The sequence below is a fragment of the Garra rufa genome, chromosome 12, assembly GCF_049309525.1.
Source record: "Garra rufa chromosome 12, GarRuf1.0, whole genome shotgun sequence".
Taxonomy (NCBI): Eukaryota; Metazoa; Chordata; class Actinopteri; order Cypriniformes; family Cyprinidae; genus Garra; species Garra rufa.
Window position 1 is genome coordinate 22,852,130 of NC_133372.1, and position 12,873 is coordinate 22,865,002.

The 12,873-nt window shown below is 31.6% G+C and overlaps 1 protein-coding gene across 1 annotated transcript in view; it reads left to right on the plus strand.

Annotated features, from left to right (window-relative positions):
- The window catches only part of ryk (receptor like tyrosine kinase), a 76,563-nt gene extending 68,504 nt beyond the window's left edge, over nucleotides 1-8,059 (plus strand). The window contains 2 exon segments of the mRNA XM_073852536.1: nucleotides 6,232-6,368; nucleotides 7,052-8,059. Coding sequence (XP_073708637.1) covers nucleotides 6,232-6,368; nucleotides 7,052-7,163 — 249 coding nt within the window. The 3' untranslated portion in view covers nucleotides 7,164-8,059.
- The last annotated feature ends 4,814 nt before the right edge of the window (nucleotides 8,060-12,873 follow it).

The window sequence follows — 12,873 nt, forward strand, 5'->3', positions numbered from 1 at the left end:
TTTCTCAGAATTTAGTTAATTTTTAAGATTTGTGAGTTTATTTCTCAGGTTTACAAGTTTATTTCTCAGGTTTGCGAGTTTATTTCTCAGGTTTGCGAGTTTATTTCTCAGAGTTTAGTTAATTTTTAAGATTTGCAAGTTTATTTCTCAGAATTTGTTAATTTTTAAGATTTGAGAGCTTATTTCTCAGGTTTACGAGTTTATTTCTCAGGTTTACAAGTTTATTTTCAGAATTTAGTTAATTTTTAAGATTTGCGAGTTTATTTCTCAGAATTGCGAGTTTATTTCTCAGAATTGAGTTTATTTCTCAGATTTGTGAGTTTATTTCTCAGGTTTACAAGTTTATTTTCAGAATTTAGTTAATTTTTAAGATTTGCGAGTTTATTTCTCAGAATTGAGTTTATTTCTCAGAATTTAGTTTATTTTTTAAGATTCGCAAGTTTATTTCTCAGGTTTACAAGTTTATTTCTCAGGTTTGCGAGTTTATTTCTCAGAATTTAGTTAATTTTTAAGATTTGCGAGTTTATTTCTCAGGTTTGCGAGTTTATTTCTCAGGTTTGCGAGTTTATTTCTCAGAGTTTAGTTAATTTTTAAGATTTGCAAGTTTATTTCTCAGAATTTGTTCATTTTTAAGATTTGTGAGTTTATTTCTCAGGTTTACGAGTTTATTTCTCAGAATTTGTTAATTTTTAAGATTTGCGAGTTTATTTCTCAGGTTTACGAGTTTATTTCTCAGGTTTACAAGTTTATTTCTCAGGTTTACAAGTTTATTTTCAGAATTTAGTTAATTTTTAAGATTTGCGAGTTTATTTCTCAGAATTGCGAGTTTATTTCTCAGAATTGAGTATTTCTCAGAATTTAGTTAATTAAGATTTGCGAGTTTATTTCTCAGGTTTACGAGTTTATTTCTCAGGTTTGCGAGTTTATTTCTCAGAGTTTAGTTAATTTTTAAGATTTGCGAGTTTATTTCTCAGGTTTACAAGTTTATTTCTCAGGTTTGCGAGTTTATTTCTCAGGTTTGCGAGTTTATTTCTCAGAGTTTAGTTAATTTTTAAGATTTGCAAGTTTATTTCTCAGGTTTACGAGTTTATTTCTCAGGTTTACAAGTTTATTTCTCAGGTTTACAAGTTTATTTTCAGAATTTAGTTAATTAAGATTTGCGAGTTTATTTCTCAGAATTGCGAGTTTATTTCTCAGAATTGAGTTTATTTCTCAGATTTGCGAGTTTATTTCTCAGAATTGAGTTAATTTTTAAGATTTGCGAGTTTATTTCTCAGGTTTGCGAGTTAATTAAGATTTGTAAGTTTATTTCTCAGGTTTACAAGTTTATTTTCAGAATTTAGTTAATTTTTAAGATTTGCGAGTTTATTTCTCAGAATTGCGAGTTTATTTCTCAGAATTGAGTTTATTTCTCAGAATTTAGTTAATTTTTAAGATTTGTGAGTTTATTTCTCAGGTTTACAAGTTTATTTCTCAGGTTTGCGAGTTTATTTCTCAGAATTTAGTTAATTTTTAAGATTTGCGAGTTTATTTCTCAGAATTTAGTTAATTTTTAAGGTTTGCGAGTTTATTTCTCAGGTTTGCGAGTTTATTTCTCAGGTTTGCGAGTTTATTTCTCAGGTTTGCGAGTTTATTTCTCAGGTTTGCGAGTTTATTTCTCAGAGTTTAGTTAATTTTTAAGATTTGCAAGTTTATTTCTCAGAATTTGTTAATTTTTAAGATTTGAGAGCTTATTTCTCAGGTTTACAAGTTTATTTCTCAGGTTTGCGAGTTTATTTCTCAGAATTTAGTTAATTTTTAAGATTTGCGAGTTTATTTTTAAGATTTGCGAGTTTATTTCTCAGGTTTGCGAGTTTATTTCTCAGAATTTAGTTAATTAAGATTTGCGAGTTTATTTTTAAGATTTGCGAGTTTATTTCTCAGGTTTGCGAGTTTATTTCTCAGAATTTAGTTAATTAAGATTTGCGAGTTTATTTCTCAGGTTTACGAGTTTATTTCTCAGGTTTGCGAGTTTATTTCTCAGAGTTTAGTTAATTTTTAAGATTTGCGAGTTTATTTCTCAGGTTTGCGAGTTTATTTCTCAGAGTTTAGTTAATTTTTAAGATTTGCAAGTTTATTTCTCAGAATTTGTTAATTTTTAAGATTTGAGAGCTTATTTCTCAGGTTTACGAGTTTATTTCTCAGGTTTACAAGTTTATTTTCAGAATTTAGTTAATTTTTAAGATTTGCGAGTTTATTTCTCAGAATTTAGTTTATTTTTTAAGATTCGCAAGTTTATTTCTCAGGTTTACAAGTTTATTTCTCAGAATTTAGTTAATTTTTAAGATTTGCGAGTTTATTTCTCAGGTTTACGAGTTTATTTCTCAGGTTTACAAGTTTATTTTCAGAATTTAGTTAATTTTTAAGATTTGCGAGTTTATTTCTCAGAATTGCGAGTTTATTTCTCAGAATTGAGTTTATTTCTCAGATTTGCGAGTTTATTTCTCAGAATTGAGTTAATTTTTAAGATTTGCGAGTTTATTTCTCAGGTTTGCGAGTTAATTAAGATTTGTGAGTTTATTTCTCAGGTTTACAAGTTTATTTTCAGAATTTAGTTAATTTTTAAGAATTGCGAGTTTATTTCTCAGAATTGAGTTTATTTCTCAGAATTGAGTTTATTTCTCAGAATTGAGTTTATTTTTTAAGATTCGCAAGTTTATTTCTCAGGTTTACAAGTTTATTTCTCAGGTTTGCGAGTTTATTTATCAGAATTTAGTTAATTTTTAAGATTTGCGAGTTTATTTCTCAGGTTTACGAGTTTATTTCTCAGGTTTACAAGTTTATTTCTCAGGTTTACAAGTTTATTTCTCAGAATTGCGAGTTTATTTCTCAGAATTGAGTTTATTTCTCAGATTTGCGAGTTTATTTCTCAGAATTTAGTTAATTTTTAAGATTTGCGAGTTTATTTCTCAGGTTTACGAGTTTATTTCTCAGGTTTGCGAGTTTATTTCTCAGAATTTAGTTAATTTTTAAGATTTGCGAGTTTATTTCTCAGGTTTACGAGTTTCTCAGGTTTACAAGTTTATTTTCAGAATTTAGTTAATTTTTAAGATTTGCGAGTTTATTTCTCAGAATTTAGTTAATTAAGATTTGCGAGTTTATTTCTCAGGTTTACGAGTTTATTTCTCAGGTTTGCGAGTTTATTTCTCAGAGTTTAGTTAATTTTTAAGATTTGCGAGTTTATTTCTCAGGTTTACAAGTTTATTTCTCAGGTTTGCGAGTTTATTTCTCAGGTTTGCGAGTTTATTTCTCAGGTTTGCGAGTTTATTTCTCATGTTTGCGAGTTTATTTCTCAGAATTGAGTTAATTTTTAAGATTTGCAAGTTTATTTCTCAGAATTTAGTTAATTTTTAAGATTTGCGAGTTTATTTCTCAGTATTGCGAGTTTATTTCTCAGAATTGAGTTTATTTCTCAGAATTGAGTTAATTTTTAAGATTTGCGAGTTTATTTCTCAGGTTTGCGAGTTAATTAAGATTTGTGAGTTTATTTCTCAGGTTTACAAGTTTATTTTCAGAATTTAGTTAATTTTTAAGATTTGCGAGTTTATTTCTCAGAATTTAGTTAATTTTTAAGATTTGCGAGTTTATTTCTCAGGTTTGCGAGTTTATTTCTCAGAATTTAGTTAATTTTTAAGATTTGCGAGTTTATTTCTCAGGTTTACGAGTTTATTTCTCAGGTTTACAAGTTTATTTTCAGAATTTAGTTAATTTTTAAGATTTGCGAGTTTATTTCTCAGAATTGCGAGTTTATTTCTCAGAATTGAGTTTATTTCTCAGGTTTACAAGTTTATTTTCAGAATTTAGTTAATTTTTAAGATTTGCGAGTTTATTTCTCAGAATTGCGAGTTTATTTCTCAGAATTTAGTTAATTTTTAAGATTTGCGAGTTTATTTCTCAGAATTGCGAGTTTATTTCTCAGAATTGAGTTTATTTCTCAGATTTGCGAGTTTATTTCTCAGAATTTAGTTAATTTTTAAGATTCGCAAGTTTATTTCTCAGGTTTACGAGTTTATTTCTCAGGTTTGCGAGTTTATTTCTCAGAATTTAGTTAATTTTTAAGATTTGCGAGTTTATTTCTCAGGTTTGCGAGTTTATTTCTCAATTGAGTTAATTTTTCAGATTTGCGAGTTTATTTCTCAGGTTTGCGAGTTAATTTTTCAGATTTGCGAGTTTATTTCTCAGAATTTAGTTAATTTTTAAGATTTGTGAGTTTATTTCTCAGGTTTGCGAGTTTATTTCTCTGAATTGAGTTAATTATTCAGGTTTGCGAGTTTATTTCTCAGAATTTAGTTAATTTTTAAGATTTGCGAGTTTATTTCTCAGGTTTACAAGTTTATTTCTCAGGTTTGCGAGTTTATTTCTCAGGTTTGCCAGTTTATTCCTCAGAATTTAGTTAATTTTTAAGATTTGCGAGTTTATTTCTCAGGTTTATGAGTTTATTTCTCAGGTTTGCGAGTTTATTTCTCAGAATTTAGTTAATTATTAAGATTTGCAAGTTTATTTCTCAGAATTTAGTTAATTTTTAAGATTTGCGAGTTTATTTCTCAGGTTTACAAGTTTATTTCTCAGAATTGAGTTTATTTCTCAGGTTTACAAGTTTATTTTCAGAATTTAGTTAATTTTTAAGATTTGCGAGTTTATTTCTCAGGTTTACGAGTTTATTTCTCAGGTTTACAAGTTTATTTTCAGAATTTAGTTAATTTTTAAGATTTGCGAGTTTATTTCTCAGAATTGAGTTAATTATTCAGGTTTGCGAGTTTATTTCTCAGAATTTAGTTAATTTTTAAGATTTGCGAGTTTATTTCTCAGGTTTGCGAGTTTATTTCTCAGGTTTGCCAGTTTATTCCTCAGAATTTAGTTAATTTTTAAGATTTGCGAGTTTATTTCTCAGGTTTATGAGTTTATTTCTCAGGTTTGCGAGTTTATTTCTCAGAATTTAGTTAATTATTAAGATTTGCAAGTTTATTTCTCAGAATTTAGTTAATTTTTAAGATTTGCGAGTTTATTTCTCAGGTTTACAAGTTTATTTCTCAGGTTTGCCAGTTTATTCCTCAGAATTTAGTTAATTTTTAAGATTTGCGAGTTTATTTCTCAGGTTCACAAGTTTATTTCTCAGGTTTGCCAGTTTATTCCTCAGAATTGAGTGAATTTTTCAGATTTGCGAGTTTATTTCTCAGGTTTCAGATTTCTCAGGTTTCGAGTTTATTTCTCAGAATTTAGTTTATTTCTTAGGTTTACGAGTTTATTTCTCAGATTTGCAACTTTATTTCTTAGAATTGCATGTTTATATCTCACAATTTTGACTATAACTCACAGTTGCGAGTTTATATCTCACAGTTCTGAGACCAAAAGTCAGAATTCCAAGATGTTAACTCACAATTGCAAGAAAAAGTTCAAATTGTGAAAGGAAAAAGTCACAATTACATTTTCTTTATGGCTCTATATGGCGGAAACGGGCTTCCGTACATATCTAATGATGTAGGAAACAAACATCTTTATGCATGTTAAACAGGCAAGGCTGATTATTTATTAGATCTTAAGCGTCTTAAATCTCTCTGTGAACAAGCTGTGATTGTGTCCAAAATCAATGGAAAGAATCCACATTTCCTTCTTTTGTGTTACTGGAATGCTTTGTTTCCAGAATACTTCCAGTGGCCCTAAAATGGCCTAAAGGGGACCTCGTGACTCAAACAAATCCAGATAGGGGCACTTTTTTTTTTTTAAACAGTCTCATATTTATATACTTTTCTGCAGTTACATGAATTATCATGGTTGTCCTTTTTAATAATTTAAGGAATGCTCAGATAAAATTCTGACTGATACAGATAGGCCAATAATTATTTATTTATACTAATAAATATGATTTTATAAATAAAAAAATGAAACAAATGTATTGTTAGTGTTTTAAAAGATTTTGTGAACACAAAACTTGTTTTAATACCTGGATTCTGATTATTATTATTTTTTTATGCAACTCTCCAAGAAATGTTTTATATGTCCTATATGAAGATTTTAATACAGAAGGAATATCTTTCTCCATTCAAATACTCATCTGTAAACACTTTCTGTTTACTAAATAATGTCCGACTCAAGTGATCTCATCACTTGTTGAAAGGGAGGGATCATCTTTCTGTTTCAGTCATTGTGCATCTATCAGCCTGGTCTGAGCTCTTGTTTGTCATTTCCCTACAGTGGGCTTTCGGGGTTACTCTGTGGGAGCTGATGACCTTGGGACAGACTCCTTACGTTGACATCGACCCCTTCGAGATGGCTGCCTATCTGAAAGATGGCTACAGAATAGCACAACCCATCAACTGCCCCGATGAATTGTGAGTTTGGTTCAAACTTCTGTATTTTAATCAATTTCACAATACGTGTTTAATCAAAATGACCATGTACAGAGTTAATATTGCAAAATAAACAAACTCTCGTGAACTTGTGTTACTGAGCGACTGGCGCTGCTCCCAAAGTATCAATAACACCAGCTTTTTTAAATCTTGATTAATTTGTGAGGGAACCAACTGAACCTTTAGAAAACGAAATGAACAGTTTCATCCGAATACAACAAGTCCGTACAATCTGAACCTTATCGGCATCCTGCAATAGCTAGGGAACCGGAGCTGCGGAGACCGAACCAGCCAGGGATTACAAAGCAACAAGCGCTATTGACCATGTCAGTCATCCAAACACAGCAAGATTTATTGTCTTACACGCACTCGCCGGAACACAGTTTAGAAAACGCAGGAAAACCTAATCAGCTTCGGATCACAGCTTAGCACACTTTTCCTCTAGAGAATAGGTGATGAATATGTGTTCTGCGGCTTGCCTTGTGTGTTGGAAACCATGAATAGAAACTAGGCGATAAGGTGATCTCAACTTTCACTCGAGACCTTTTTTAAACGTTGCTGTCAAATGTAATCAAGACCAAGAAGTCTTGTCAGACCTTGATTAATCTGCTGTGGCTTCTGATAAAAGTAAAGTTGTGTTTATATGAAGATGTTCTCTGTTTCAGATTTGCAGTGATGGCCTGTTGCTGGGCCTTGGATCCGGAGGAGAGACCAAAATTCCAACAGCTCGTCCAATGTCTCACTGAGTTCCACGCAGCTTTAGGGGCCTACGTCTAAACTCGCTCCAACCAGCTGAGTTGTTGAACAGCACTATTTCAGAGAGTGAAAGTTAATGCAGTGCCTTACTTTATAAGAAAATTTTATAATACATTTTGTAAAGTGCTTTTGTTTCATTCGGCTTTGTTCGGAAGGTGTACATTTCGGAGGTCAGTATCTTTTGTATATCACAGCTGCGTGAATATCAAGGACTATTTCTGATTCTCAAGACTGTCATCCGCACGCTGGTTTTAGGGTGTCCGCAGGAAGCTGCTGTTTCACAAAGCTTGTTTTTCTTTTCATAATAATTGAAATGACAAGACACTGACCTTAGGGTCTGGTAATTTCCTTTCGGACATTTTAAATATTGCTCGGAGTAATCTGTACATAGATTTTCAAGGACTTCAGTGAGAGGAGCTTCATCTCCACTGCAGGTCTTGCATTTATTTGTTTTAAAAAGACAGTTCGGACTTCGGAGAAAGACACAGCCTCAATTGGTACGTAAACTAGATTCCTTTTGGGACTAAAGATGATGGAGCCCTACAGCTGACCATACGCTTCACCTTCTTAAATTATGAGGGGTTCGTGGAGGTGTAAAGTCAAACTGGACTTTGGTACAGGTTTTTTTTTTTCAAATTCCTAAAGCTTCTAATGTTTGACTGTTCTGTGTCAGAACAATGCCTTCCTTGTATGTTTAAATCTGTATGAATACACGGACAAGAAAAGAAACATGAGTCACTGTGAATATTTGAAGTGTACGGCCTAGACACCATCAAATCCTTTGTTCTCCATCTATAGGCTCTTCTTTCTATCCTTGTGATCACTGCATGTTGACTTTTTTTAAAGGGTTTTGTGTAAACTGAATTCATACCTATCAATTAAATGAGGCCTCTAAATAAAGCGGGATCTCAGTTTTAGTGTTGGTGTTTGTTGCTTTTAATGCACGATTTAAAAACGAGTCTGGAGGATGGTTTTGACCTTATATACAAACTTTTTCACCCCCTCTTAACTCTTGATACAATAGAAACATCTGTTTTTAGTGATCAAAGCTGTTGTGAACTGTTTTGAATGGAGGCGTTTTGCAATACACTCTTAAAAAATAAAGGTGCATTAAAAGGTTCTTCACAGCAATGCTATAGAACTGGGGTCACCACACTCAGTCCTGGAGGGCCGGTGTCCTACAGAGTTTAGCTCCAACCCTAATCAAACACACCTGAACCAGCTTATCAAGGTCTTAATAGGTATACTTGAAACTTCTAGGCAGGTGTGTTGAGGCAAGTTGGAGCTAAACTCTGCAGGACACCGGCCCTCCAGGATCAAGTTTGATGACCCCTGCCATAGAAGAACCATTTTTGGTTCAAGAACCCTCTCTTTCTTACCTTTTTATAATCTGAAGAACTTTTGCCATGAACTCTTTGTAAAACAGAAAGGTTCTTCAGATGTTAAAGGTTCTTTATGGAACCATTTAGACAAAAAGGTTCTTCTATGGCACCCTGAAGCACCTTTATTTTTAAGAGTGTAGTTTCCCCCCTAGTCTGGTGTCATAAGTGTTGTGCTTTTAATATGTAATTACATTGTGCAAATATTTATCTTGAGAGAGCAGGCAAAAGGCTATTTGTTTAAGCTTCGGTGCAATTTCAAGAGTTTTCATTGCATTTCTTGATGGCATTTTGATAGAAAAGGGGTAAAGAAATCTTAGCAGTGCTAAAGCTACGATAACTTATGTTTCTTTCATTGTTTCTAAAGGCATGCAAAACATCTGTTGTTTTGTTGCACCCACATAGAGGATAAAATCTCTGAAAGTTTTCCGTTTTATGCAATCCTGAAATGAAAAATCATTTTAAATTCTAGTGGCTTAGAAAGATTATCACCCTATTCAGAGATGTTGTTTTTCTTTCCCTGGTTCCAACATGCTTAATTCTGTATAATACTCTGCTTAATCTTTGCTAATGGCATAAATATTTTTTAACAAATGTGTCTTAAACTTGTAGAAATGCTTGCACACCTATTTACGTATATACAACTTTAACATGCTGAAACAACACTCGCTGAAACCATCTGTGACCTGCACTCTGTGTACTTTTGGAAGTAAGTGTAGAAATATAAAAGGTTAGATAATGTTTCTTAAGAAAAATTAATTTATCTTGTATAACTGACCTGTATTCTCTTAACCACTCCTTTCTTTCTCGATAAGATTTCAATAGAAGGCACCGTGGGGAGCGCCAACCCTTTTGTTCAGGTACTAGCTTCCGACGAGCTTTTTCTAAAAATGATTGACTGTTTCAAGTAGATCACTTGAATACTTAATCAAGCATTTCTGTTTTCTATTCTGTGCTGCCAGTTTCACAATATTTCTGCTTTAGGTAGCATTTCATGTTAATGGAGCTCTACAATTACACAACAATAACTCCATTGTTAAATGAAAAATGTGAAATCTGTCTTCATTTACACACCTTTGTGTGATAAGTCATTAGGCTTTATGACTGATCTTTGAAACATTTTTAATATATTTTTTTTAATAAAAGCTGAGAGATTTCTGTCCTTTTATTAAAAGTCCATTCTCCCAAAACTTTCAAGCTTTTAAATGTTCATAAAGGGACCGTACAAGAAATCCAAGTTAAACAGAACTTCATTGGTTCTTGCACTTCACGCATGTACGATCAAGCTTACGTGTATCGTATTTAATGTGCGCTCTTTATGTGTTGATTAGTGTTTATGGGTCAATGCGAAAAGAGTTTTCAGTGGCAATAAATAAATAAAAGTGTAATGCAAATTTACTGTTTTCCATATATTAGATTTTTTTTTTTTAATCTGAGCAAAAAATAATCATACATTTGACCATGATGCCAACTATTTTATATGGAACAAAAAAAACATACACTGCCGCTCAAAAGTTTGGGATCAGTAAGATTTTTTTTTTTTTTTAAGACGTTTCTTATGCTCTCAAATACAGAAAAAGAATGTAATATTGTGAAATATTATTTCAATTTAAAATAACTGTTTTCTATGTGAATGTATTTTAAAATGTAGTTTATTCTTGTAATACAAAGCTAAATTTTCAGCATCATTACTCCAGTCTTCAGTGTCACATGATCCTTAAGAAATAATTGTTATATTCAGATTTATTATCAGTGTTGGAAACAGTTGTGCTGCCTAATATTTTTTGGAACCTGTAATACTACTTCAGGATTCTTTAATGAAAAAAAGTTTAAAAAGAACGGCATTTATTTAAAATAGAATACAATCTTTTCTAACAATATACACTATTGTTCAAAAGTTTGGGGTCAGTACATTTTTATTCTCCTTTTTTAATAATAATTTTATTCATCAAGGATGTGTTAAATTAATAAAACATGATAGCATAGATTTACATTGTTAGAAAATATTTATATTTTCAATTTGAATAATGCGGTTCTTTTTAACTAAAAAAAAAAAAAAAAGAATCACGGGTTTCAAAAAAAATTTGGCAGCACAACTGTTTTCAACATTGATAATTCTAATAATAAATCAGCATATTAGAATGATTTTTGAAGGAGCATGTGACACTTAAGACTGGAGTAACAGCTGATGAAAATTCAGCTTTGCATCACAGGAATAAATTATATTTTAACATATATTAAAATAAAAACCATTGTTTTGTATTGTAATTACATTTAGTAATATGACTGTTTTTTACAGTATTTTTAATCAAATAAATGCAGCCTTGATGAGGATAAGAGACTTTAAATAACATTTGAGCGGCAGTGTACTATATATATATATATATATATATATATATATATATATAGAACAAAAATCATCTAGTGAAATATTAAAAAGCCTATTTAGCCCTAAAATTAACTAAAAAAAAAAAATAATAATAATTGTAATCACTATTCTTCAAACTACTATGGTTATACCCATTTGTCAGCAAGAAAGTTTTTGTAAGGAAGTGAGATTCTTTTGTATATTTCTATAAATACAGGTCAAAATAAAGTTATTGCACACAGTGTCCGATTTTCGCGCATTAATTAAGCAATAAGGTACGAGAGGCTGTGCTGAGGCCGTGCTGTACCGCTTCGCGTCGTGCCTAACAACGCCCTTCAGCCGTGATTTATTCACGATACAGCACGGCCTCTCGTACCTTATTGCTTTTATAAAACGGTTACCACACAATAAAAATATATCAAAAATATATATTAATTTATATATATTAGGTTGTACTTTTTCATAAAGTAAAATCATTAACTGCCTTCTGCTGTAAAAAGTAGTCCCTAACTGCTAAAGCTTTGTTTACGTTGCTAAGGGTGGTTGCTAAGAAGGTTCAATGATACACAAAACCGTTGAGTAAAGCGGTCATAGCAGTGCCGTATCATGAATGCAACACAGCTGCTGACCAATCAGAATTGAGGAATGGAACTAACCGTTTTATAAAAAGCAAATACGACCTCACGTTGTGTCAATCATGTTTACATACTGCCTCCAAAACGTTCATCCATCATAAAAGAATTCGGATCAGGTTCGATTGTCTGCGTTGCTACCTCCGTAGCAAGCATTTTAATAGGAAAGGATGACGAAAACATTTTGGACTCAGTGTGCAATGACCTTAAGTATGTTTAATTTTCACATAAATATGTTACGCTAAAAGATGTTTTGTCAAGAATGAAGAGATCATTCTACTGTTCTAATGATCACTGCCATGCTTGCTTTGGCCCAAAAAATACTGCTTGCAGCTATACTTATAAAGTTATTTATGTTGGCAAACAGAGGGTATTCATAAGGATGGGCATTTTATCTGGAGAATTCCACTCAATGCGCTGTCTTGAACTTGTGACATAGAAAGGATTTATTACATTTATTATATACATTTATGACAAATGTAATCCTTTTAAAGATGTTAAAAGTGTTATCTATACTGTACAGTCGTTCAGTGTAAATGATGTTTAAAACCTATAAATATCACTTAACTAAACCGCTAGCTTGACCAGAACAATTATTCACAATATCTACTTGGTTTGTTTGCTTGTTATAATGTAACAATGAAAGTGCCATTTCACTGAATGGAATGTGGTTTTGTAACTACGGTTAAAACACCATGAAGAACTGAAATTATCTAATACTTAAGAGCTTTGCTGCAGCACCACAATTAAATCTGTCCATCATTTAAAGTGGTGGTGTCTCTTCAGAAGACTTTAATTAAACTTGAAAATGGATAACTTTTACAACGTTTTATTAACCTTTTAATGTGTACAAACTTTTTTTAACCAAGGGACAGAAATCTTAGGTTTCATTAAAATATCTTAAATTGTGTTTCAAAGATGAGTGTCTAATGGATTCAGAGCAATTGCTGACACAATTTTCATTTATGGGTGAACTTTTTTTTTTTTTTTTTTTCTGACCTTTATTTTGTGTTGTACAGAAGAAAGTGAGTCACACATGTATAGAACAAATTGTTATTAATGACTCTAAGTAAATGACTCAATTTTTGTTTTTGAGTAAACTAAATCCCTTGAAGAGAATAGCTCTGTCATAATGTCAGTCTAAGCACTTCTTGGAAACCTGTCAGAAAAGAACGGTGTTACAACAATGTATTTCAATGAGACGTAGCTGTGATGTAACATTTATAGCCTCTTTAGTGAGATCTAAAGCCAAATGTCACTCGTTTCCAAGATGTTCACTTGTCTACAGAACAACAACATTAGCACATAAGAGAAGAAGATCATTCTGAGATGACAAACCACTAAAGGTTGAT